The following is a 25421-nucleotide window of genomic DNA, read 5'->3' as shown; positions in this document are numbered from 1 at the left end:
GCGCGCGCACGTCGGCGGCGCCCGCCTCCTTCCTCCTGACGCCGGTGCGAAGGGGGTGGGGCCACGCCTGCGTCCACGCCACCTGGGCCCGGGGCGGTTGCGGGGTCCTTTCTCCGTGCATGGGCTCGCCCGCGCGGCGGTGCTCTTCGGTGCCTGCGATGGAGGGCGTGCGTTGGGCCTTTTCGTGCGGCACCTGGCTGCCGAGCCGCGCCGAGTGGCTGCTGGCGGTGCGGTCGATCCAGCCCGAGGAGAAGGAGCGCATCGGCCAGTTCGTCTTCGCCCGGGACGCCAAAGCAGCCATGGTACTACAGGTTTGCGGGGGGTGGAAGGGCCAGGGCAGCCGCCGCCGGGGGTCGTGGGCCTCCCGGGCCGGCCTATACTTGCGGGCCGGGCGGCCGGGCCTCGGCGAGGACAGCCCCTACCCCGTGGGAGCCGCGCGGCCGCGGGGGCGGTGATGCTGGGGTCGGGGCTGCTGCCCGCCCCACGGCGAGGGGTCTGCATCATGCACGTCCGGGGTTGTCAGATCTTCATCTTACCTCCGCGCGGGTCGTGCACCTGCCGGTGCGATGCTCCAGTCTCCACATCCTGAGAAGGTCTGCGCGCGGTAGGCCCTAGGAATCCCTGATGGCCCCACTTTGTTTAGCTCTGCACGCCGCCCAGCGGGGGAAGGCCTAGGCCAGCCTCGAGGCCTCGGAGAGTGGGCCCAGGACGCGGGCAGGGGGGCGAGTCCCGAGAAGGGGGTCCTGGGCCTGAGGGAGGGGGCCTGGGCTGCGGGGAGGGGGATGGGCCGAGTCCTGGCGAAGGGACCTGGGCTGCAGGGAGGGTTCCTGGACCGCGGGGAGGGGGCCCGGGCCGTGGGGAGGGGTGGGTCGAGCCCTGGGGAGGGGGCCCAAGGTCCCGGGTAGGGGTCCTGGGCCGCCAGGAGGAGGGCCGAGTCTTGGCAAGGGGACCTGTGCCTTGGGGAGGGGACTTGGGCTCCGGGGAGAGTTCCTGGATCGCGGGGAAGGGCCCCGGGCCGCGGGGAGTGGGGGCGAGTCCCGAGGAGGAGTCCTGGGCCGCGGAGACGGGGAGCTGAGCCCGGGGAGGGAACCTGGGTCGCGGGGAGGGATGGGCCGAGCCCCAGGGAGGGGACCTGGGCCGCGGGGATGTGGGTGGGCCCAGTCCCGAGGAGGGTTCCTGGGCCGCGAAGAGGGGGGACTGAGCCCCAGGAGGGGTCTTGGGCGGCGAGGAGGAGGGCCGAATACTGGGGAGGGTTCTTGGGCTGAGGGGAGGGGTCCTGGACCGAAAAGAGAAGGCCCGGGCCGCGGGGAGGGGCCGTCTTAGGCATACCCCCGTACTGACTCTATACCTTGGGGAACGATGGTTTAAACGGAATTACTTATTTTAGTGATATATTTTTAAGCAACATATGGAAAGTTGCATTTGGAAGTTATCTCTTCTGTAGACAGCATTTTGAAGTAGCCTGTAGTTACCATCACTTTAAAGACCGCCAGTTCTTGAAAATGCCTCTGTATGGAAACGCCTTTTCCTTTAGAAGGTGGGCTAATTGATAATGTTTGGAAGGCATATTGGTGAATTTTTTTAAAACTTTTTTTTTATAATTTGTAAGAAACCGTAATGCAGAGCGTTGTGAGTTTTAAAAATCATTGTTAGAATGGAAGGGGAAAATACTTGAAAGGTATTTTATAAAATATCATATGTTTTGTTACTTCATATCTTTGGGTATTTTTGTGTGGTTTTAGTAATTTATTTACTAATTAAAGACGTGGGACACTGGGAGAGGTATGAGGTATATGTGAAGTAAGTCATGCATTGCTAATTGTGTGTGTGTGTTCAGAGAGACAGAGAATGGGGGGAGGGGCCGAGATAGGGAGAGGTAGACTCCCATGCTGTCAGCACAGAGCCCACCATGGGGCTTGATCTCACCAATCTTGAGATGATGACCTGAACTGAAATCAAGAGTCAGGCGCATAACCTACTGAGCCACCCAGGTGTCCCTGACTTGTTAATTATTGTAGCTGAGTGATGTGTCTATAGGGTCTGCATGTACTTGGACATAGGCAGAAAGATGTAGGAACAACAGGGTGGTTCCTTGGGAGATTGTTTATAATAGCTAAACTAGAGCCAGCCGAAATGTCCGGTAATAGGGAAGTAGTCCATCAAGAGGAGGACCTTGAGAGTATGAAGTACTATGCTACAGTTAAAAGGGTACAGACTGGATCCATGTGTACAGACATGAAATAATTCCCAGCACTTGCACGTTATAAAGCTTATGGATGGTGCAGGCCCGCTTAGAGTAGGATCTCATATATGAGATAGATAGCAAAAGCATAGCTAAATGAACACATATTTATTTAGACACGTCGTGAAAAGACCAGAAGGGTGCCGAATGTGAACATTGGTGACTTGTTGACGGGAGAGACTTTGACCTTTTCTTCTAGCTTCTTAAGCATTGCTGAAGTCTTAACGCAGTATGTTTAGTACTTCCGTACTTTTGAACACCTAAAAATGAATATATTTTAGAAACCACAAAAATGGACTTTGTTACACGCAGCGTATTTGAATCTTTAGTACACATCAGTACATACTATGTGTTTTGCTTACTTAACAGGCCGGTCGTCTGATGATGAGGAAATTAGTTGCAGAGAAATTGAATATCCCTTGGAATAATATTCGTTTGCAGAGAACTGCAAAGGGAAAACCAGTTCTTGCGAAAGACTCCTTGAATCCTTACCCCAATTTCAACTTTAACATCTCTCATCAAGGGGACTATGCTGTGCTCGCTGCTGAACCTGAGCTACAAGTTGGAATTGATGTGATGAAGACTAGTTTTCCAGGTAATGTTGCATTTTTGCAGTGCACAAGTTACCAGTCTTGTGTTCTCAGTTCTTATCTGTCAGAAGACTCGGGCCAGGAGGTGTATTGCAGATCTTTAAGTTTAGGAAAAATGTGCTCAGTAGTCAAAGGTGCTGTAGCTGAGAGAACATGTATCTGAAAAGGGTATATTTCCCTTTTTCTGTGAATATCCGCAAACGTCTGTGGAAAGGAAAGGTTCTCTGAGTTGAGCACGCGTGTAATGCTTTCCCTAGAGGCAAAATGAAAATAACAAAGGTTTCCTTCTTGGATTATACCCTAGCTTGTTAAATAAGAATACATTTCGAACTGTTTTTGAAGATTGTTAACTTTTCTAAAGAACGGTTTTTCAGTAGCTTTTTGTATTATTTAAATAATGTTAAACCAAAATGAACTCCATGAACAGTCCATTTCGAATGGCATTCTAGTTAGAAAACATAGTAATTATATTGTAATTATATAACAAAAGCAACTTGTTTTGCTTAAAAAAAAGAAAAAAACGAAAAAAAAAACAAAAACATCTCCTTGGTGAAGTATACTATAGTCCTATAGTGGAGATGACCTGTATTTCTGGAATATTTTAATTACAGCTCTTTGTAGCACATTTACATGAGCGAAAATTAAGAGCAAGCCATTATTAAAATATTTAAGTTGCTTATATTTTGCGTTAGGTATTGGTAATTGGTGACCGTAGGAACTGCTTACATTGACTGTGGGGTTGAGTATTCAGGTAGTTTTACTAGAGCACAGGTTCTCTTAACTGCGCTGTAGTTTTCATCACCTGTAACATTTAGTGAGCACTTACTATAAGCCAGCACGTTTTATTAAGTGCCATATTTATATTGTCCATTTTAATTGTTCCAACCACCCCAGCATCAATACGCTATTTTTATGAGGAGGTAAGTAACAGGCTAAGAAGAAAGGTGTTAATAAGAGAAAAACATTTTCCTAATTTCATGGTGTAATTTCCTCATCTCCACACTTTCTCCACCACAGTCTTTCCTTCTGTTGCCCTTACTCTGGAAGATTTGTGTTAACTTTATCCCCTGCCCCCATCTCCGCAGAGATGACTTCTGTACCGGTTAGCTGTCACCTCAGCCTTACTAGGGACACCTCTGTGAGCCACAGTCATAGGTCGGTTCTTCTGTCGTGAGCCCTCCTAAAATATATTTCCTTCATTCCACTACATATCTCCGTTTATAATTATTTGTCAGGGTAATTGATGGTCTTTCTCTTGGTCCTCAGAGCCACATGAGAGCAGGAACTGTGAGCTATGTCCGAGGCTGGCTGCTGTCATATCTCTTAGCACCTGCCTAGTTCAGGTCATAGCATCGTTAGCTCGCTCTTTGCCAGGTGCATGAGGAAGTACTCTGTGTCTTGGCTGGAGGCCTTCAGAGTGTGGCTGTGAGTCTCATTGCTCACGGTTGCTGTCGGGGTGTTCCTTCACCTCTCATTGCCACCACCTGCTTTTCTCCTCGCCCACGCTGTTCTCAGATTTGCAAAGGAGGCTCTACTAGTGACAATGGAGATTCTTGGCCTAAAAATTCCTGGATAAACATCAAGGCATCAAAAAAAAATTTTCTTTTTAACGTTTATTTATTTTTGAGAGAGAGAGAATGCGAGTGGGGAGGGGCCGACAGAGAGGGAGACACGGAATCTGAAGCAGCCTGCAGGCTGTGAGCCCAGCGTGGGTCTCAAACTCAGGAACCGCGAGATCATGACCTGAGCTGGAGTCGACGCTTAACCCACCGAGCCACCCAGGCATCCCGAGGCATTTTTTTTCTTAATGTCCTAAAATTGTTCACCACGTTTTGTGTGAATATGCACATGTGTGTTTTTCCCAGGACAGCATCTGGTTTGCAGGAGCATCACAGAGAGCTTATTCGGAAAAGCCACTGCTAAAAAGGAGATGTGGCGAGCATGGGAACGAGCCCATGTGCTTTCATAGCTTCCTTTTGTCCTTATTCCAAAAGTCAGAAATTATTTGAGAGGCCACTGGTCCTTTGAATGCAGTGTGCACAATGACACAAGAATGCTGGCCACTAGGGCTCACGGCCGCCTTGCAACTTTGCCTGTGAGATAGATCTTACTACCAGTTGGCTTCCTGGGGACAATATTGGCTGATGGTCAATACTGGATAAATAAGTAACTACTAATTAAAATTTTTTTAAAAATGTTTTTGTTTTTTTTTTTGAGACAGAGAGAGACAGAGCATGAGTGGGGGAGGGGCAGAGAGAGAGGGAGACACAGAATCAGAAGCAGGCTCCAGGCTCTGAGCTGTCAGCACAGAGCCCGATATCGGGCTCGAACTCACAGACCGTGAGATCGTGACCTGAGCTGAAGTCATTTAACCGACTGAGCCACCCAGGCGCCCCACTAATTAAAACTTTTAATAACTAAAAAGTTAAATGAGCAAAACCTGAAAATTCAGTTTCCTATTTTATTAGGACACCTTCCCCACCATACACATACAACTTTTTTTATTGATCTTATTTGGCTAATCACAGTGTCTAGACCTTAACTCTTCTTTGCTTCATTGCCAAAAAGCTCTTGCTGTATCTCCTAACTGGGGAAGAGCGGTTTTCCGGTCACTGCGCTGGTTCTCAAGTGCGAATGGACAGTTTATCACTCAGTGAGAGAGGGAAGTAGACTGTTCTACTGCAATGGGGACTCATTTGAATTGCTCTGCTTATCAGAATAAGTGATAGCCGAGCAAGGCACGTTCCCCAAGGTTGCTGAGTGATGGAGGGCACAACCCAGGCCGGCAGCAGAAGCATAACTTTGTGGCGGACATTGTTACCAGATTGTCTTCCAGGTCGGAGTCAGCTGTTGGGGAATCCTTGGTGTGTGGAAAAACTCCATTCCATTTTGTCTTCTGTTCCTGTCTGCAGGGAAGCATCATGTAGGAACTTGTTAGCCATTTCTGCTGGCTAAAAGTCCCTCCCTCTCCCAGGGCTCCTGTCGCTGCTGGTAGGGCACTAGGGAGTAACTGCTGGACCCAGGCAGCCTTGCGGGGGGCGGGGTCTTCTAGCCAGATGCCCACAGCTGGAGGGGGATGTGGCAGCTGCTGCTGTGTTCTCTGCTTCTTGGAGAAAAGAGCTGGTGCAGGGCTGGCCCTCAGGAAATAATTGTTTAGTTAAATGTCCAGACAGGAGGGCTTATAAGGTGCTGGGGACCCCAGGATGGGTAATGAGTCAGCGCAGCACATTTCTAACTCCTGGGGACAGGTGTTCTGTGGGTCCTCGTGATAATTTGCCACCCCAGATTGGGAAATTGGTTTTTCCTTCATTTTCTAATTTTTATCTAGCATCAAAGCCTTTTGTGGTTAATGAGTATAAAAGAAAATACAGTTCTATGAATTTTTTAGTCGTGTTCCCACATTTACAAAACAAGACAAGATATACAGTATCAAAATTATTATTTAGATTTGGGAAAAGACCAAAATAAGTTTTTCCCATGATTTTACATTTTCAGGTTCCCATTTTTATTATAAACTTAGCTGGATAGTAATTGTCAGGACAAAATGACTCGATGTTTTGAGATTTGGTACTAATTTAATAGCTTAGAAATGACTCAAGGCACTGCTGTCTAGAACGGCTACTACATAAATTGAGCACAGTGAGTATAAAGTGCACGGTGGGACTATGAGGTAGGAGGGTGGTCTGGTCTTCCTGTTCCCCGTGCAGCTGTAATAGCTTCCTGACTGCTTCCCGCTTTTGTCCTGTCGGTACAGTTCTCTGTATGGAGTGCAGTGGTCTTTTTTTTTTTTTTTTATTTTTGGGACAGAGAGAGACAGAGCATGAACGGGGGAGGGGCAGAGAGAGAGGGAGACACAGAATCGGAAACAGGCTCCAGGCTCCGAGCCATCAGCCCAGAGCCTGACGCGGGGCTCGAACTCACAGACCGCGAGATCGTGACCTGGCTGAAGTCGGACGCATAACCGACTGCGCCACCCAGGCGCCCCTTTAAAAACACCTACAGCAGTTTTCTCAAAACTCTTGGGTTGGTTCTTAATAAAATCCAGTCCCCTTCTCACGACCCTGTGTCCTTCTTGTTGGTACCTCTCTCTTCTAGCTGCTGTCCTTGCCTTTCATTGCTTCGAGTAGCAAAGTGCTCTGCGTCCTTGCAGAAACGCTGATCTTTCTTCCTGTCCTCTCTTTTCCCGAGTACCTGAGACCTGGAGCGTGAGAGGTAGTCAGTTGTTCCTCCTTCAATTTTTTCTTTTAACGTGTATTTATTTTTTGAAAGAGGGAGACTGAGAACGAACAGGGGAGGAGGAGAGAGAGAGAGAGAGAGAGTGAGACACAGAATCCGAAGCAGGCTCCAGACTCTGAGTTGTCAGCACGGAGCCTGATGCAGGGCTCGAACCCCTGAACCGTGAGATTATGACCTGAGCCGAAGTCAGACGCTCAACCGACTGAGCCACGGCACTGGTCAGTTCCTCCTTCGAAGAGACTTTTCTGGCCACCGACTGGCCTTCTTTTCCTCTGTGTGGCCCTTCTCATTTGTCCTGACAGCCTAACTCCTGGACTGTCGTCTGTCCTTCCTCATTAGATGAGGTTGGGGATTGTGGCTTCTTGTGGCTTTGCTCCAGCGCACCCCGTACTTAGCCGAGGGTGCAGCCACCTTGCAGGTGCTCGGTGAATATTTATCACATGTGCAAATGAGAGGAGTCCTAGGCTTGGCTAAATGTGTTTGTTACAAATGAGAAAGTGAGAACACATCCATGGTGGAAAACGTTACAAGAGAAACTGTCCTGGTCAGTGAGTTGTGGTTACAAGCATTTCCTCCCGTTGAGTCGTCTTCCTCGCCCTCCTTTGTTTCCACTGCCTCCACTCCGCTCCCACCCAGGTCTCACCTGCTTGCTCCTGAGGTTACTTTCACAGTCATTCCCACATCCGGGCTCCCGCTCTCCTGGACCCGCGTTCTGCAGGGGTGCTTACTGACCACGTTTGTCTTATTTCAGCCTGGACACATGGAAGCAGGTAGCTGAAATAAGTCACACTTCCTTCTGTACTCCGACCTCCTCCCTGGAAAACCAGGTCTTCCCAGCAGGGAGTATCCCCTTCCCAGTTACAGGGTGGGGTTGGCCGTGGGGCACCTTCCTCTGTGCTGATGCTTCTATGTGTGTTAGAGCCTTGGATGTGTTATCTTACTTCGTCTTTTGATGCCTAGGACCAAGTGCTATTTTTAATTTAGAGACTAGAGTAAGACCCCGGCCCTAGGTGACAGCTAAAAAGTAGATCATGGAGGGGCGCCTGGGTGGCTCAGTCTGTTAAGCGTCCAACTACGGCCCAGGTCATGATCTCGCAGTTCGTGAGTTCAAGCCCTGTGTAGGGCTCTGTGCTGACAGCTCAGAGCCTGGAGTCTGCTTCAGAGTCTTTGTCTCCCGCTCTTTCTGCCCCTCCCCTGTTCACGCTCTGTTTCTCTCTCAAAAATAAACATTAAAAAAAAAAAAAAGTAGAACATGGATTTGTACCCAGGATCCAAAGCCCACCTACGTAGTCTGTAACATGTGGCCTGACTGTGCTAGATTGTACTGATTCCTGTTTAAGGTTTTACAGGTACAAAGTATGTGAAGCATTCTGCAGAATGGGGTTAAATGAACTTAAGGTTTTCATGGAGGAATTCATGTCTAAGCATATGAAAAATACAGCGAGAGGGGACTGGCTTTACCATTTCCTACGCGTTTGTTAAGCATTGTAAACACAAGAATAGAAAACTGACAGTTAACAGTGAGAGCCCGGTGTCTACACAAAATAATAGTTCAATGGGCAAAGATTATTGATTAAATGGTGCATTATTCTCATCACTAGAGCAATAGCTTATCGACTACTCGAATTTGTGATTTGTACAAACTGCTTATCAGTACTTTCTAATCATTGTATAAAACTTCTTTATATATTGTGGGTACTAATAGTTTATTGACCAAATTTGTTGTATTTTGCCCATTGTGTTATTATTTACCTTTTAAATTTAGTTATATTTTTGGCCATATGAATTATATTTTTTTTAATTAAATACATCTATCTTTTGATTGATAAATTCTGAATTCTGTCTTATTTGGAAAAAATAATTAAATTGATATAAGATATTCTCTGCCCATAGGGTGGAGTCCACTAGATTTTCTAAAATTGCAGTTTTAGGGGCATCTGGGTGGCTAAGTCAGTTGGGTGTCAGACTCTTGGTTTTGGCTGAGGTCATGATCTCAGGGTTTGTGGGTTTGAGCCCCGGGTCAGGCTCTGTGCTGACAGCATGGAGCCTGCTTGGTTTGTTCTTTCTTTCTCTCTCTCTCTTTCTGCCCCTCTACCACTCATGCTGTCTCTAAATAAACTTAAAAAATAAAATTACAATTTTATTTTTACGTTTAAATCTTTAATTCTTCTACAACTTGTGTGTATGTGATGATTTATATCCTAATGGCTAAACAGTTCTACCACCAAAGCTGGATAGTTGAAGGCATAGACATGGACAGTGCCTGGAATGATTGCATACTTAACAAAGGTTAGCTCTGAGGTGGTGGTGGTTATATGCATAGAGTAGTGGGTTTTTTTTTTTTTTTAATGTTTTATTTACTATTTATTTTTGAGAGAGAGAGGGAGGCACAGAATGTGAAGAAGACTCCAGGCTCTGAGCTATCAGCACAGACCTAATGTGGGCCTCGAGCTCGTGGACCGAGAGATCGTAGCCTGAGCTGAAGTCGGACGCTTAACTCACTGAGCCACTCAGATGTCTGTACAGTGATGGTTTTAAAATGGTGGTCAGGATACTAAAATCAGCCAGGCTGCTCCTCAAAATGCAGATTCCTTGAAACGCCCCCAGACCTACTGGACCAGAATCTCTGAGAGCACAGCTGGTTTCTCAGGTGAATGTCAGTCATTTTAATGTTTGGGGATCCCTGTACTTGGTATAGTTTACAGATCCAGCAGTGAGGAAGTCCGTAACCCGTCCCTTTTTTTAACGATGGAAGTCATGAGAAAGCCCTTAGACCCTTGTGTTACACTAGAGAACAAAGTTAGAGTTAGGTTTCCATGACTATTGCTAGAACACAGTGGAATTGTGTACTCTCTCAGACTTGTGGAAGCAGGATGCCTGTGAAGCTAGAAAGGTCAGAGGAAACCAAGTCCGCAGACGTGATCGGTTTCATATTAAATCTTCTCTCAGAAACCAGGAAATACATTTGTGGCACATACGACGGACAGAGGTTAACCCTGTTAACGTACGAACTGCTGAAGTAGCGACAGGAAAACCGCGTAGACATGGTGAATGCACAGGGGATGCAGTGCCGTGCCTCGCAGAAGAGCAGTAACAGTGTGCACGACACCAGCGCCCCCATTTGTGAGGAACTGAGTAATTGGGGCCCTTTACACGTGTGTTCCGTAATCTCCCCCGCTCTGCCTTGCTGGAAGCTTTGGAACTACCGAGGTTGAAAGGACTGTCGGCACAGAGGCGATGGTGCCCGGACGTGAGCGTCTGACTCGCGGGTGCTGAAGCTGTCTGGAGTGTGGGTGCGTCTGCACACGTGACGTGCGTCGTGTGCCTGTGCCCTGGTTTCCCGGGGCTCCAGAGCGGCCACTACGCACTCCTGTGTTAGACCCCAGAGGGTTGTGATGTCCTCAAGGCCACCAGTCAGAGTCGACAGGGCCGCGCTCCTCTGACGCTCTAGGGAGAACCCCTCGTTGCCTCTTCCTGGTTTCCTGGCCGCCCTTGGCCGCCCTTGGCTTCTAGCTTGGCCACCTCGGTACCACCTGCATCTTCCTAGATTCTCTCTGTGCCTGAGTGTTTCTCCGTCACTGGATACAGGGCCTGTCCTAATCCACTGTGACCTCATCCTAATGTGATTCCATCTGCAGACTACACCTGAGGTTCTGCGTGGCCATGAATTTTGGGAGATGCTGTTCGACCCAGTACGGTCCATCCTCCACCTTCCCCCATAAATGTATCTCTTTCCCACGTACAAAATAAATTCATCCCGGGGCGCCTGGGTGGCGCAGTCGGTTAAGCGTCCGACTTCAACCAGGTCACGATCTCATGGTCCGTGAGTTCGAGCCCCGCGTCGGGCTCTGGGCTGATGGCTCAGAGCCTGGAGCCTGTTTCCGATTCTGTGTCTCCCTCTCTCTCTGCCCCTCGCCCGTTCATGCTCTGTCTCTCTCTGTCCCAAAAATAAATAAACATTGAAAAAAAAAATAAAAGTCTTAAAAAAAAACAAAAAAAAAAAAAAACAAAATAAATTCATCCCGTCCCAGCCTCTCCGAGCCTTAGCTTGTTCCAGCATTCACTCTGACTCCAGCATCTCTTCTGAATATCATCAGCTCCAAAGCTTCGACGTCTCATCATGTGGATGATCTAACTCAGGTACAGGTGAGGCTGGGTATGTTCCATGGCGGGACAGAATTCCTCACTCTCCTGTGAACCTGTTAAGCTAGAAAAGAAACCATCCGCTTCTGTAACACCTTGGGGGAATAGGCACAGGGTAGACTTTCCCATTTCAGGAGGGTAAAGTGGGAAAGGGAGGCCTTGGGCCCCAAGCAGGTTGAAAAGCCAACAGGGCAAACTTTGTATGGTTTCGAGGCCTGAGAATAGTCCGTGTCTCCTGCTCTGTTTCCTGGTCCTGGGGCCTCCCCCACCCTCTGGCCCCTCTACCTGCCTTCAGGGGGTCCTGCCCTCTTCCTGAAAGATTACACATTTGCAGCCCCTGAGTTCCGTTCTTGTTCTCCAGGCCTGTTTCTTGCCACATATGTTGATGAAGGCATTTATGTAGGCACTACGAGCTGCTGGGGTTCAGGACTGCCTGAGTGGGGGTGTCCAGCCCAGGTGCCCGCATCTCAGTCTGTGCTCTCCTGCTCTAACAGAGCTCCTTTGTCAGGATTTGTGAAACGCACCTGAGGGCCTCATACATTGTTGCTTTATTCTGGGTTTGTGCCTCGGTAAATTCCCACACAAATCCATCATCACTGTGCACATACTGGCTCAAAGTCTAGAATAGAAGTCTGTCCCTTCCCCGCTCCTGTGGAAGCAAGAATATATGTAATCCAAAAAATGGCACTACTAGAATTTCTAATTGGACTTTTGATCAAAAGCTAAATTTCACTATTTCCAAGCACACAGATGGACAGGGCTCAACCCCTCCCTGAAGTAACAGATCCCTTTTAAGGATGGTGAACACATTGGTGACATTGGGGGACAGATTGACGTAGGTGGGCTTTGAGGTTCTGGTACTAGTGGGATTTCTTTTTGTAGGTTTGCAATAGCAGCTTGAGGTGTTTGTGTGAACTCTTTGTTGTGGGTTATTACTGAGTGTTTAGTCAACCTACCAGTTGGTCTGTGGTCTCGATTAGTTGATCATTATGAAGCTTAGTAGCTAACACTGCTTTTCCTAAAGGCTAAGCAACAAGAGGGGTAATCTGGTTTCCGTAAATGTGGTTAGTGGTTTTGTTTTTCAGTCACTTCATCTTCCTTACCTATCCCCTTCAGCATGTGGTGGGATGATTAAATCTGACTCACAGGAAACATGAATACGTGATGGTATTATTAGGTGGTTTGCCAGATTATATGTTTGATAATTATGCTGCCTTCAGATCGTTTGAGGGACAAATGTACTGTTCTGGTATTTCCTACTGATTTTTCTCCCCCGGCCGCAAATTCCAATTTCCTAGGTAAACTACCTAGCAGAGGACTCACCCACTGTGTATTTCCACCATAGTGCCACACTGTGGCGCTCTTGTGCTTTGGCCAAATAATTAGAAAATCCTCTTTTCTTCTTGCTGTCACAGCTCTTATTTTGTGGAATGGATAAGATGCTCTCAAAAGTATATGAAAACGCCCTCATATTGGGTACTTTTTTAGCTGTACATAATCAGTTTTTGATTGCTTTCAGTGATTGTGCTAGATTGCTTTTTATGTTCATCATTTTGTTTTTTATTAGCATGCATATTTTTTCTCTTGATTGCCCCATATTACTTAGTTAAAAAATCAGAGGGCTTTATCAGTTCATTTTTTATTAGCATGCATATTTAATCTTTTTTGTCTTGATTACCCCATCTTATTTAGTTAAAAAATTAGAGGGTTTTTTGAAGGTTATGAAGAAACCAGCAAACAAAATGACATTATAGATGACAATAGGCATATATTTTCAACTGTGGCATTTGGGGCAGTGTTCCATTAAAGCTACAGTTCTCAAAATATACAGTGTAGTCTCCAAATCCAAGGTAGCTGTTTTCCCCACTGTTAGTGTTTGCACTGTGCCAGAACATGTTCAAGATGAAGCAGTTGATGATTTACCTAGATATAGTGCTCCCCGTGTTTAAATTCTCCAGATTTATTGTCACTTTTGAGTGTCATTTCTCAAGCCACGCCATGTGCTAGTGCTGCTTGCTTTCTAAGGAGATTGTGTTTAGTAGGAGCCTTGAGGGAGGTGTTGGGAGAGTGAAGCACGGGACCATCAGAGGGATCCCCCTCCCCTGGGACTCCAAGATCAGCTAATATTTCAGTGCTGTTACGTGAAATGACTTGATAGGTCTGCTGGGCTGCTTTTAGGAAGTAACAGTATTTTAGCAATGTGAACAACACAAACAGTAAACACTAATTGAACTCGTAAACTATTGAAATGTATTTTTCTTGAGAACAGAGTGCCAAGGAGAAGATAGTTGGATTAAATGAGTCTGTTGAACTTGAAAGTAAATGAGAGTCTCTGTCTTGATCTGTAAAGGACCACATATCACTCCCCACAGGATCATCGGAAGTATCTCCTGGCTAAGGAGGACACTCTTAAGTCTGCTGAAATGGGAATGGTGGGGGATCGTGAACAGTTCTGTGGAGGAATTGATTTTTGATACTTTCTACCCTTGAGATCACTATGGGAACGATACTTGGTTGCTGTAGGACTGGCTGTAAGCTCCCTGTGGAGACGCAGTCCATAGCATTCCGGTGTGCAGTACTGGGGAGTTTCTAGAGTGAGGTTAGCGGTGAAATGCCAATAACGCGTGAAGCACGGGGATTCAACTTCTGGTCTCCAGACAGGCCTCTAACACCCACAGAGCGTGTGCTGGTGGCTGTCACTGGAGGACTTGTAGCCAGTGGGAATGTCGGATTTTAGAGCTGGGTGTTCTAGAGCTGTGAGTCGGAGTTAACACAGTCTGCAAAGGGACAGCCACGAAGAGGAAGCCGTGCTCCGTGAGGAACTGTAGTCGTGAACTAAGGACACGGGACAGCAGGGCATGGGGCAGTAATGGACCAAATGACGGTTCATTTCGTTTATCCACGTGGTGAACGTTTGTGGGCCTTCTGTCCAGGGCCAGGCTCTGATGGGCTCTCCAGGCTGGCTGTGTGGGAGGCCAGGCACCATGACTGACCCATGTGTGACCATTAGTTCTGTACACATTTGTGTAGTATTTACAGTTGACATATTTGCAGAATCAATAAACAAATACAGAAACATCCTGTCTAGTGGTAACGATAGATAAGCACATAGTTCTGTTTTGGAAAAATATGAGAGACATATCTTGTATTTTTAATTTGTGTCTCAGCTCTCAATTCTGAGAATCAGATTCCTTGAATTATTTGTTATTTATGTTCAGAATTCTCTGTGATATTTTATTGTCTGTGGAACAGAGGCTCTAGGGGTGTATCTCAATTTTTTTGAAAAAAAGCTTACTTCACAGTAGCATCCCTGAAAAGGCAAAAATTAGCATCTGTTTTCATTTGGAAAAGTCAAATAAGAAAACATGTTCAGAAATCATTCCTGTGAAGGAAAGAAGTGTAAAGTAGTTTTCCAAAGTGGTAACTTAGAAAAAAACAGAAGAACAGGAGTGCCTGGATGGCTCAGTCTGTTGAACGTCCAACTCTTGATTTCAGCTCAGAACATGATCTCACAGTTGTGAGATCCAGCCCCGCGTCGGGCTCTGTGCTGACAGCACAGAGCCTGCTTTGGTTGGGATTCTCTTTCCCTCTCTCTACCTCTCTGCCCATCTCCTCTTGGGCTTTCTTTCTCCAAAAATAAAACTTAAAAAAAAAAACCCTCGGGGCACCTGGGTGGCTCAGTCAGTTAAGGGTCTGACTTCACCTCAGGTCATGATCTCTCACTCCATAAGTTCGAGCCCCAAGTTAGGCTCTGCGCTGACCGCTCAGAGCCTGGAGTCTGCTTCGGATTCTGTGTCTCCTTCTCTTTCTGCCCCTCCACCTCTCCTGCTCTGTCTCTGTCTCTGTATCTCTCTCTCTCAAAAATAAAGAAACATGAAAAAAAATTAAAAAAATAAACCCTTAGCTTTCTAGCAGTTCTCAAAAACTTACAGTAAAGGAATTGCTCTTTTTTTCCTGTTCTATAACAAAGTAAAAAATGTAAACCCCAGAGGAATATAGCTCTTTTTTAAGATGTTTGTTGTAGATTTCTGATACTCTACCACATCTAGTTCTTTTCCTCCATGTTATTTAGAATTTATACCACATTTGGCTGGTAAATTGTATCAGATTTTCGGAAGGCATCTATCAATACAACTGTGTGTTGTTTTTTTCCCATTGTTATTTAATCACAGAATTTCACTATTTCTATAACTACCCTTGTGTTCCTGGGCTAACCCCTGCTTGTCACTGTCTGTTTTTAATTGTGTATTTCTTCAATTGACAGGTCGTGGTTCAATTCCAGAATTCTTTCATATTATGAAAAGAAAGTTTACCAACAAAGAATGGGAAACCATCAGAAGCTTTAATGATGAATGGACTCAACTGGATATGTTTTATAGGAATTGGGTATAATTTCTTTCTAATTTTGAGAGTTAAAAGCCCATGATGACTCATTGTCTTTACTAAAAATCGGCATCAAAGTCCTTTGGTTACTAGGGGAGTTCCTACGGTGTTTAAAACAAATGGGTGATTGTTGGGAACTTTGCGATTTTTTTTTTTTTTTTTTTTTTTTTTTTTTGCGGCATAATTAAATCTTAATGACAGTTAAGAAAATGGAATGTATATTCAGTGGTCAGTTAGAAGGTACTTGCTCTTAAAGCTCAAACAAGACATTTCTCACAATGTTTAATGTTTTCTTTTTCAAAGGAACTCGTACACACGAGGCCTTATTTAACACTACTGTAATATTCCCTATATGGCAGAAAACATGCCTTCGTGAGTTGGTTAATTTAACGGTCATGACAGGGCTGTGAGGGAGGTGCTGTTACACCCAGAGCGGAGGCCCAGGGGATCAGATGATTGACTATGTGATCCCATGTCTGGTTTGTGTCTGTGCTAGTGGAAGGGTAAAAGTAATGATAATAACTTGGAGTCACCATGTAGCACAGAGCTAACAATCCAGATGTGTTGGGCCTGTAGAGTTTATGGAGATTTTACCCGCTGAATGCGCTGCTAAGAGAAAATTGTTCTGTATTTTAGGCCCTGAAAGAAAGCTTCATAAAAGCCCTTGGTGTTGGCCTAGGATTTGAATTGCAACGGCTTGAATTCGATATATCCCCGTTAAATCTCGATATAGGCCAAGTTTATAAAGAAACACGTTTGTTCCTAGATGGGGAAGAAGAAAAAGAATGGGCATTTGAGGTAAAAAACTTATCACTTGCTGTAAGAATTTCTTTATTTTGTGCATGTCTGTGAGATTAATTAGGGGAGGCTACTCGATGAAAGTGGGCACGACAGGAAGCATTGTTGGTGCCCTGCAGGGGTGGGTCAGGGACCCTGGGTGTGAGCGCAGTGTCCTGCAGGGGAGGTCAGGGACCCCAGGTGTGAGCGCAGTGCCCTGCCGGGGGTAGTCAGGGACCCCAGGTGTGAGCTCGGTGCCCTGCAGGGGGTGGTCAGGGACCCCAGGTGTGAGCGTGGTTCCCTGTGGGGGGGGGTGGCGGTCAGGGACCCTGGGTGTGAGCTCGGTGTCCTGCAGGGGAGGTCAGGGACCCCAGGTGTGAGCGTGGTGCCCTGCCAGGGGTGGTGAGGGACCCCAGGTGTGAGCGTGGTGCCCTGTGGGGGAGGGGCTCAGGGACCCTGGGTGTGAGCTTGGTGTCCTGCAGAGGAGGGTCAGGGATCCCGGGTGTGAGTGCGGTGCCCTTCAGGGGGGCATCAGGGACCCCGGGTGTGAGCGTGGTGCCCTGCAGGGGGCAGTCAGGGACCCCAGGTGTGAGCTTGGTGCCCTGCAGGGGGGCATCAGGGACCCCGGGTGTGAGCACGGTGCCCTGCAGGGGGGCATCAGGGACCCCGGGTGTGAGCACGGTGCCCTACAGGGGGGCATCAGGGACCCCGGGTGTGAGAGTGCCCTGCAGGGGGGTGGTCAGGGACCCTGGGTGTGAGCACGGTGCCCTGCAGGGGTGGTTAGGGACACTGTATGAGTGTGGTGCCCTGCAAGGTGGGGGGGGTCAGGGACCCCATTTGTGAGCGTGGTGCCCTGTGGGGGGGGCGGTCAGGGACCCTGGGTGTGAGCTCGGTGTCCTGCAGAGGAGGGTCAGGGACCCTGGGTGTGAGCGTGGTGCCCTGCAGGGGGGCGTCAGGGACCCCGGGTGTGAGCATGGTGCCCTGCAGGGGAGGTCCGGGACACCATGTGAGCGTGTAACATTTAAGCTGATCCTGGAAAGATAAGTCCTAGTGAGGTAAGTAAAATGGGAAGGGAGAAGCAGAGAAGCCGCTCTGGAATAAGAAGAGCTTTTAGTGTGTGAACAGCCAAAGGGAGCCACTGTGGCCGTGATGAGGACATTTGAGTGAGCGTACAGGCCTCTTTCTGTATTTGGTCTCTGGCACCAGCAGGTCTTGCTTGCTGGAGACAGAAACCAGCACAAGCCCCTTGAAGCCAGAGATACAGCCTCATGGGCTGTTAGAGTGATTCCTGTAACTGGGCCCCACAATCAGCCAGAATTGGAGACTAGGAAACTCAGAAATCTTATCGTTCACTTTTGCCTTTCTCTCCTCCTGCGCTTGCCTGTCATTCTTCACACCAGCTTTCTTTACTTCTCTGTTCCGTGTGGCAGGAAATGGGGCTCCCTCCACTTCTGCACATAGCAGTTTGCAGCTCCGAGCTTGGTGAACTGCCTTTGTGTTTCCAGCCCGGAAAGACCTGGAGAGGGACTCCCCGGCCTGGCTTGGGCCAGGTGCTTACCTCCTGACCGGTCACTGGTGCCAGGTGGACTCCTGGAATGGGTCCAGCTTGTTGTGTGGAGAGCCCGGCAGCCATGTGTAATGTGGCTGTTCCTGGTGTCATCACCGGAATGGTGTGCAGGGAGGCTTGGTACAGAGGAAGGAGTTAACAACGAATGGATAAGATAGGAGCTGTTGACTAGTGTTCTCCAGGAAGCTTAGCAGGTATGAAGTTGGGATAAGATCGGGTAGGTAAGAAGACCCAGTGCTGTCTGTGATGCTGTGAGTAAGTGAAAGAGGCACGAACACTTCTCTGACTCCTAGGACCATCTTGAGAGGTGCCGCACACGAGAGAAGAGAAGGGATGTTAAGTCTGAGGAGCCAGAGAGACACCCACATGAAGGCGTCCGGTGAACGGAACAGGGGCTGGGTTGGCGGGGGCAGTCCTCATCACGCAGGCGGGATTTAAAGTGGCAGCTGTAAAATTGCTTAAGAGAGAGGAGAGAGGCGCAGGACAGTCCTAAGGATGCTGACAGTTGAAGGTGGAGTGGAAGAGACCGAGGAAGAATGACCAGGATGGCCAGAAGTTCTGGATCTGAGGGCGGGGGTGTGGTGAGAAAGTGTTCACCGCATCACAGCTGCTGACATAGTGAATAAGGTCGTGTCTTTGAGTTACAGGTCACTTGTACAAAAAAGCACGACTTAACAATCCACACCATTCTGAGAAATAGTGTTGTTTGGGCTGGAAACAGGATAGTGCGTGTGGGAGGCTTACAGGTTTTACTCATGACCGTGTGCAGCCGTGAACAAGTGTGAGCTACTCACACCCCTGCGTTTTCTTCCTCATAGTGTGAGGACTAACTAGCTACGCTGGAAAAAGCCCCATTTCTGGACACAGATTTAAAAGCAAGTCTGGGGGCGCCTGGCCGGCTCCGTGCGGGGAGCATGCCAGTCGGTCTTGCGGTTGTGGATTCAGGCCCCGCGGTGGATACAGAGGTTACTTAAAAATAAAATCGTTAAAAAGTAACCAAAAATGCCTGCAGGACACTAGACTGAGGGATGCGTACAGGTACCGGCCTCAACTCCAGGTATCGGTCTGGAAAGCCCAGGTGATGGTGCCGTAGGCCCGGGACATTGTCCTCGTTCGGGCACAGCTAGAGGGCAGGGCCATCCTGCCAGGGACACAGTGAAATTCTGCCCCTAGAGGAACAGGGACATTGGCTTCCCTGAGGACTCAGAAGGAAGTGAAAATCCAAAGACCACAAAGCAGGTTTACAGAACACCTGCTCAGTGTCTGAAGACATGTGAGGGGAGAGCATGGCTGTGCGGTGGGAGCTGGGAGCCCCAGGGAGGGCGCAGGTGCAGAACCACCTGGAACAGCATCTGGACAAGAGGACCAGAGACTGCTGGGCTCCTGCTTGCTTGCCCTTCAGCCTCGGGCCATCAGCTTCCATTTCCTCCACCCCGTTACCACCTTACAGATTGCTCTCCGTTCCTCCGGTGTCCCCCAATCTCCTATTCTCACTTTTCCAAGACCACCTCCCCCTCCACTCTTCCCGCTTCTCCTTTGACAATTGAAGCCCAATTCCATTGCCTTCTCCTGATTTCCTGTACGGCTGTGCTTTTTTCCTTCCTTGGGACATCACGCGTCACACCTCATCGTCTCTCGGCCCCTTGTTTTACCTCCTCAGTGCTTGCTGAGGGCAGCGGCACTGACAGCTTTGGTGTCTAATTTATAGACCGTGATTTACTATAACGAATGCCAAGGGCTTTCCACTTCCCTGAGTATTGTACCTCGCACCTGGAAGAATAATTCTCAAGAGAAAATATGAGCTCTTCTGCCAAGAGGAATGTCCTATTCTGTAGGCTCTCAGTTTTCACAGCCAGTTGCTGTTAGGAAGGTTGCCACCAAAAAGTTCCAGATGAGGAGGTCACATGGAATAGTAATTCTTTGCATTGAAGGGAAAGTACTTACAAAGGTAGAAATCGTAATATTGATGAGATACGTTTTCAGTGCTAGGCCACTGGGGAAAAAATGATAAAATGTGAGTGTTTCACGTTACAGCTTAAACTGTTTTTCTTTGTTCCTAAGATGGGTAAGTACTAAGAAAATAACATGCAGACTTGCTGAAGCAGATTAATGTTTGTAATCTCACACTAAAAGGATAAAATATTCTTGCTCCCTTTTGGTTTGTCAGAGATTATAGGGAAATTCTGGTATTTACAATAATTTTATGGATAAAATTTATGAAGTTAAGAAAATCTTGAAAATTTAGAAAGTCTTGGAAGTTAAACTTCAATCTTTAGTTCAGTAGCATTGAATGAACTCGTGTCAGTAGTAAGTTGCTAGTTTCATTTCCTTTTTCACCTGATTCTTAATCGTGCACTGTTCTTGGCAAGAAGGATTTAGTGCAGAGCTCACCACACAGGGCTTCTCATGTGGGTTCAATGAGTTGTTCCTCGTGAAGTGGTTTCTTTATACCTGCCGTGTCAGATGCCATATTTACCTGTTGCTGATGAGGTCTGAGAAGAGAGGACGAAGCTTTATGGTGAAATCAGTCTCACTGAATTGTGGCTGATGATGAGATAATGTGAGTAATGAGCGGGGCATCCTGGCATTCTAGTGGACGGCCCACAGTTCCCTCTGATGTTCCCCTCAGATTCGGACGCCACAGAGCCCAGGATCTGAGAGATTTTCCCAAAGTAGTGACAGCTGAAACCTGTCAGTGTGAGCAGTGGAAGACCATGTATCAACAAGCGTAATTTTGTTCATAATAATGGATATCGTGGGCTCGTTTTTAGTTAAATCTTCTGACATTTAGCTGGTTATATTTTTTCTTCTTTTAATATATCTGTCCTTACTGGATTTCTTTCTTTTTTTGTTTTCTGCTCATTTGGTGTGAAGATATGAAGAGGATACTATTTCTGATTATAGTTTCCATTTCAAATGATACCTTATGAAGGAATGTCTTAGGTGTCTTTTCATTGAAAATTTTAATAGTTTTGGAGGTTTTAATTTTTCTTTTTTTTAAAGTTTATTTTGCGAGAGAGTATGGGAGGGGAAGAGAGAGAGTCCCAAGCAGTCTCCGTGCTGTCAACGCAGAGCTTGACACGGGCAGGGTTCAATCCCATGAACCATGAGATCATGACATGAGCCTAGATCAAGAGTCAGATGCTTAACCGATGAACCACCCAGTGTCTCTATGGTTTTAGTAGTTGGGAATTGAGGTAACTGCCTCGATATCTATTCTAAACCCCCTTCCCTGTTGCTTCAGACATAGAGGAAAACAGAAAACAGTAAACAGTGTGTTCTTTAAGTCTTAGCTATGAATTTCCACTGAGTTTCCAGGGGCTGTACTATTTAGTTACCTGAATGCTTATAAACCAGTGTTGCAGTCTGATTTTTTACATATACACTTCAAATGTCACCTGTGAGGGCTGATGAGGACCCAGATGTGCTTCTAGATACAATAATCCATCTTGTTATCAAGACATGACAGCTGGAAGCAGCAGTTGATCCTGGATGAGCTCTGGTTTTGGAAGGGGGAAATGCTGGGAGGACATTATTGGATTAATTCACAAAAATTGGATTATAGGTAGTCGATTTAAGTATTCTTTGAACGTCAGTTTACTGAAGCTATTAGCTAGTGTGGTTGTATAAGAGAATAAGAGAATATCCCTATTAGCAAATACATATTGAAGTATTTACAAGTCAGGGGCCACGATCTGTGTGACTTCTTAAATGGCTCAAGGGAGGCGAGGGAATATATGTGTGTGCGTGTGTGTAGAGAGAGAGGGAGACGGAGAGTTAAAAATGGAAACAGAAGTGTATCTGTGTTTGCACTTTCAGTAATATGTTATCCACTACCTTTTATTTTTCAGGAAAGCAAAATAGATGAGCACCATTTTGTGGCAGTCGCTCTGAGGAAACCGGATGGATCTAGACGTCAGGGGGTAAGATTTTAAGATTTCTCTTACTTCTTTCTAAAAAGCATGAATCCTTGTTGAATGTGTTCTTTATTGAATAGAAGCAGTCATTGGGTTTATATCCTGTTAGAGGTGTGTGTTTGTTTTTTAAGATCATAGATTTAGAAGAGTTTTACATGATCAAATCTTTAAGATCCTGGAATTTCACAGTAATTTTTATAAAGCATGTTATCTATTTTTTCACATTCGTGAATATTACAAAGAAAAAATGTCGCTAGTATTGTCCTAGTGCTTATATGTTGGTAGAAATTCAAGATAATCACTGTCCCAGGCATCTTACCAGTGGTTTCTTCCCCATGAACTGGAGCTGGGTTGAATGTAAAGGTTTAGTGGAGGGTGTTGAATGATGGCATTATCTGTCAGATGGAACCCCTCCACCTTCTGTAGTAATCCCCCAAATGATTCCCAAAGTGACAGGGCCAAACACGTGTGAGGCCCTGTGTCACGCTGCTATGGGACACTGGTCTCTGTTCTTCCTGCCACGGTCTGTTCTTTTTTCTGTGCTGAGTTGTTGAGTGAAGAAAGTGAAACAAACCAAAACACCCTTCAGGTCAAGGGCCCTCAGCCTCCATGTACACAGTTGTGATTCTGCGGGAATATATTTGTAAGGAATCCTGGTCATGTTGTAATAATTGGAGCTATGTGCGTGTCCTTCTTTCTCAGGAATCCACGTGAGACACTGTAGCGTGATCAGTAGATATGTGTCGTTACTGCTGGAAAATAGCTCGATGCACAGACAGTACTCTTGATAAATGATCAAAGGATTAAAAGTCTTCTTAGATACTTTAATTAAAAGGGGACAGTATGTTAAAATTGACCCCTCTTATCTGAAGATATTCTGGCCTTGGTTACTTGTCCTCGTGTGATTTAGTCTCAGCTTTACACTCTGCAACTCTCTTGTTTGTATAGAGCTTTATACTTGTGTCACTTGTGGACACGTGCTGCCTCCTTGTTGTGGCACTGCAGGGAGCCTGACAGGCCCCTGACCTGGTGGCTGGCTTCCAGGCCCGCGTCCGCCATTTAACCTGTTGTGAGAGGTGGCACCAACTGGTGGATCTTCTTGATGTTGAAGAAGGTCCACCCTGGGCTGAGTTGCGAACAAGGGCTGTATCTGAGAATATAAGATGTAGTTTCAGGTTAGTGTTGAGTGATCATTTCCTATAGAAGTGTTGCGTCTCTTGTGTGGTCATGGGAATTTTGTCACATCTGTCCCTTAGAGTGTTCCTCACAAGTTTGCATTGTGGTTCTCTATCAGAAAAACCTACCTGCTTATGAAAAGTTACATATTTTGGGGATACTTTTAACTCATCTTTTGGGATCCTTTTAACTCCTCTACGAGAATTTTTGGATGTGTGGCTTAGAAATCTACATTTTAAACATATACCACAGGTTAGGTACCAAAAAGGTTCAAGAATTAGGTTCTTTTAACTTGTTATACTGACAACAGTAACATAAGGAGTAATTGCAGTTACCTAGAAATCCTGCTGTGTTGCAGTTTAATATTACTGACATGAATAATTTGGTCTTATTTCCCATTTCCCTAATTATGAAATTGATCATAAGATTCACATGCAGTAAAACAGTGAGGTAATCTCTTTTTTTCCCTTTTAGGTTCCAGCTCAAGATGATTCTAAACCAACTCCGAGGCAGTTTAGTGTCCTCACTTTTAATGATTTAATATCATCTGCTGTTCCTATGACCCCTGAAGATCCTTCGTTTTGGGACTGTTTTTGTTTCACAGAAGAAATTCCAATACGGAATGGTACAAAATCATGATAGGATTCCCCAAGTAACAAAGGATGAAAACTGTTTGTAATCTTCTGTATTCACTAAAACAATAAATGCCTGATAGTATCCAATTTTATTTCAAAAACCCGTTTTTATAAAAGCAAACCACTTTTCCTATTAAAAACACCAGGTTCTCAGTTCACGCTAATTCCCTAGAACACACGTTTACCTCTTCTTTCCCAAATCGTACTGGATTGACAAAAGGAGTAGAAAAAGGAGCAGAATCTTACAGTGATAGGTGCTTATTGTAGAACAAAGTAGAAAATCGAATATGGAGAAAGGGAATATGTAAAGTTTTATGCTTCAGAGATAATGATTCCTAAAACCTGAAGTTTCTTTCCAGACCCTGTTCTTGGCAAATGAATCCGTATTAATCCACTTTCTTTTTTTCATGGAAACATAGTGTTTTGTAATTTTTTTATTGGCTTAACTGTATATCTCCTGTTCATTAGTCTGCATCTGTGGCTTAACTGGCGCTGAAGTCGTGACCAGAGGTAACAATATCCAAGTAACCCCGGGGCATTTATCATCCGAATTGGCACACGGTTCCAAGGTGCCCGTAACCTCAGCCTAGGGTTATTGGTTCTGCCTGGGGCTCCTGTCCCTCATGGAGAGAGCTGCTCCCGTAACGTGAGCCTCGCATCTTCATAGGATTGGGTCTAAAAGGCAGGAAAGGCCATTTCTCCTCTCAGTCTCATTGTCATCCGTGAAGAGAACTTCCCAACAGACCCCACAATGTTTCCCCCCAGCTTCTCTTGACTCAGATCGGACCCCTGATGTTAATGGCCTCTGTGGGGAGCAGACCCGCGGTAGGGAGCCCGGCGAGGGTGGGGACGTGGCATCGAGGGCGCCCGGCCACCTGCCATCACAGGGAAGGTCTGGTTCGCACCATGTGCACCCCTTCCCGTGCCGGACGTTGTGTCCGTGTGCGCTGTTTACTATGAACACTGGTGTAGTAAGTGTCCTTGTGACCACATGTTGAGTAACATGCTTCTCGTCCTTAAGAGCATTTCTGGAAGTGGTTCACAAGGCTTAAACAGTTCTAGAACTTTGAGAAGAAAAGGCCGTGTGGTTTCCACTTCCAGCTAATGTTACAGGTGAGACCACCCCTCCGCCTACCCCCCCTCCCACCCCACCCCCGTTCTCCCTGGTCAGCTGTACAAATTCTCTGTTTTTTTCATTTGATCTTTGCCAATATAAGTGAGAAATGGTGTCTTGTTTTTAAATTTGTATTTTATTACAAATGAGATTGATACATTATTGTTGTTACTAGCTGTGTTTATTCCTTTCTTCTGAACCAGCTGTTCATAATCTTTGCCTGTTTTAATTCAGTGAATTAGCACTTAAAGTGGGAACAAAATCTAGAAGATGCTAAGACCATCACGTCGACAGAATCTGTTACACAGCTGTAGTGCATGTCTTGGGGACTTTAAGTCTTGTTATTGTGGGATATCAAGAAGTGAAAGAATTCTGTTGTTTTTGTTACTAAAATTAATAATTGTGTGTAAATTGCATAAAATTAGATAATTTGCTTAGTAAAAAACACAACTGGAATGTTTTGTAATTTTTTATTTTATGAAGCATGCCCGAATACTCCAAGCAGAGCAAATAATGTGTTTTTAAAAGATCAAGTAACATATAAAATAGGAAACCTTGTTGTCCCTTAGCATGAATGTAATAGTGATATGAAAACCTGTCATCTGTCTTGTCATGATAATAAAGCAAATAACGTCAGTGAA

The 25421-nt window shown here is 46.2% G+C and overlaps 1 protein-coding gene across 1 annotated transcript; it reads left to right on the top strand.

The window, feature by feature from the left end:
* Positions 1 to 53: 53 nt before the first annotated feature.
* Positions 54 to 25421, top strand: AASDHPPT (aminoadipate-semialdehyde dehydrogenase-phosphopantetheinyl transferase). The gene is made up of 6 exons (XM_086679245.1): positions 54 to 302; positions 2612 to 2837; positions 15476 to 15597; positions 16231 to 16392; positions 21790 to 21861; positions 23506 to 25421. The coding sequence occupies exons 1-6, from the start codon at positions 120 to 122 to the stop codon at positions 23668 to 23670; spliced, it is 930 nt and encodes a 309-aa protein (XP_086535371.1). The 5' UTR covers positions 54 to 119; the 3' UTR covers positions 23671 to 25421.

Source organism: Puma concolor, chromosome D1 (assembly GCF_028749965.1).
Source record: "Puma concolor isolate L17-30 chromosome D1, mPumCon1.1.hap2, whole genome shotgun sequence".
NCBI classification, from domain to species: Eukaryota; Metazoa; Chordata; class Mammalia; order Carnivora; family Felidae; genus Puma; species Puma concolor.
This window is presented reverse-complemented; position numbering and strand designations above follow the sequence as displayed.

What these genes read in the sequence shown, in the direction of transcription:
- AASDHPPT (XM_086679245.1), top strand. Translation starts at nt 120, where the DNA reads ATGGGCTCGCCCGCGCGGCGGTGCTCTTCGGTGCCTGCGATGGAGGGC. An exon ending in GATGAAGACTAGTTTTCCAG is followed by an intron (nt 2,838 to 15,475) that starts GTAATGTTGCAT and finishes TTCAATTGACAG; the next exon opens with GTCGTGGTTCAATTCCAGAA. An exon ending in ATATGTTTTATAGGAATTGG is followed by an intron (nt 15,598 to 16,230) that starts GTATAATTTCTT and finishes TCTGTATTTTAG; the next exon opens with GCCCTGAAAGAAAGCTTCAT.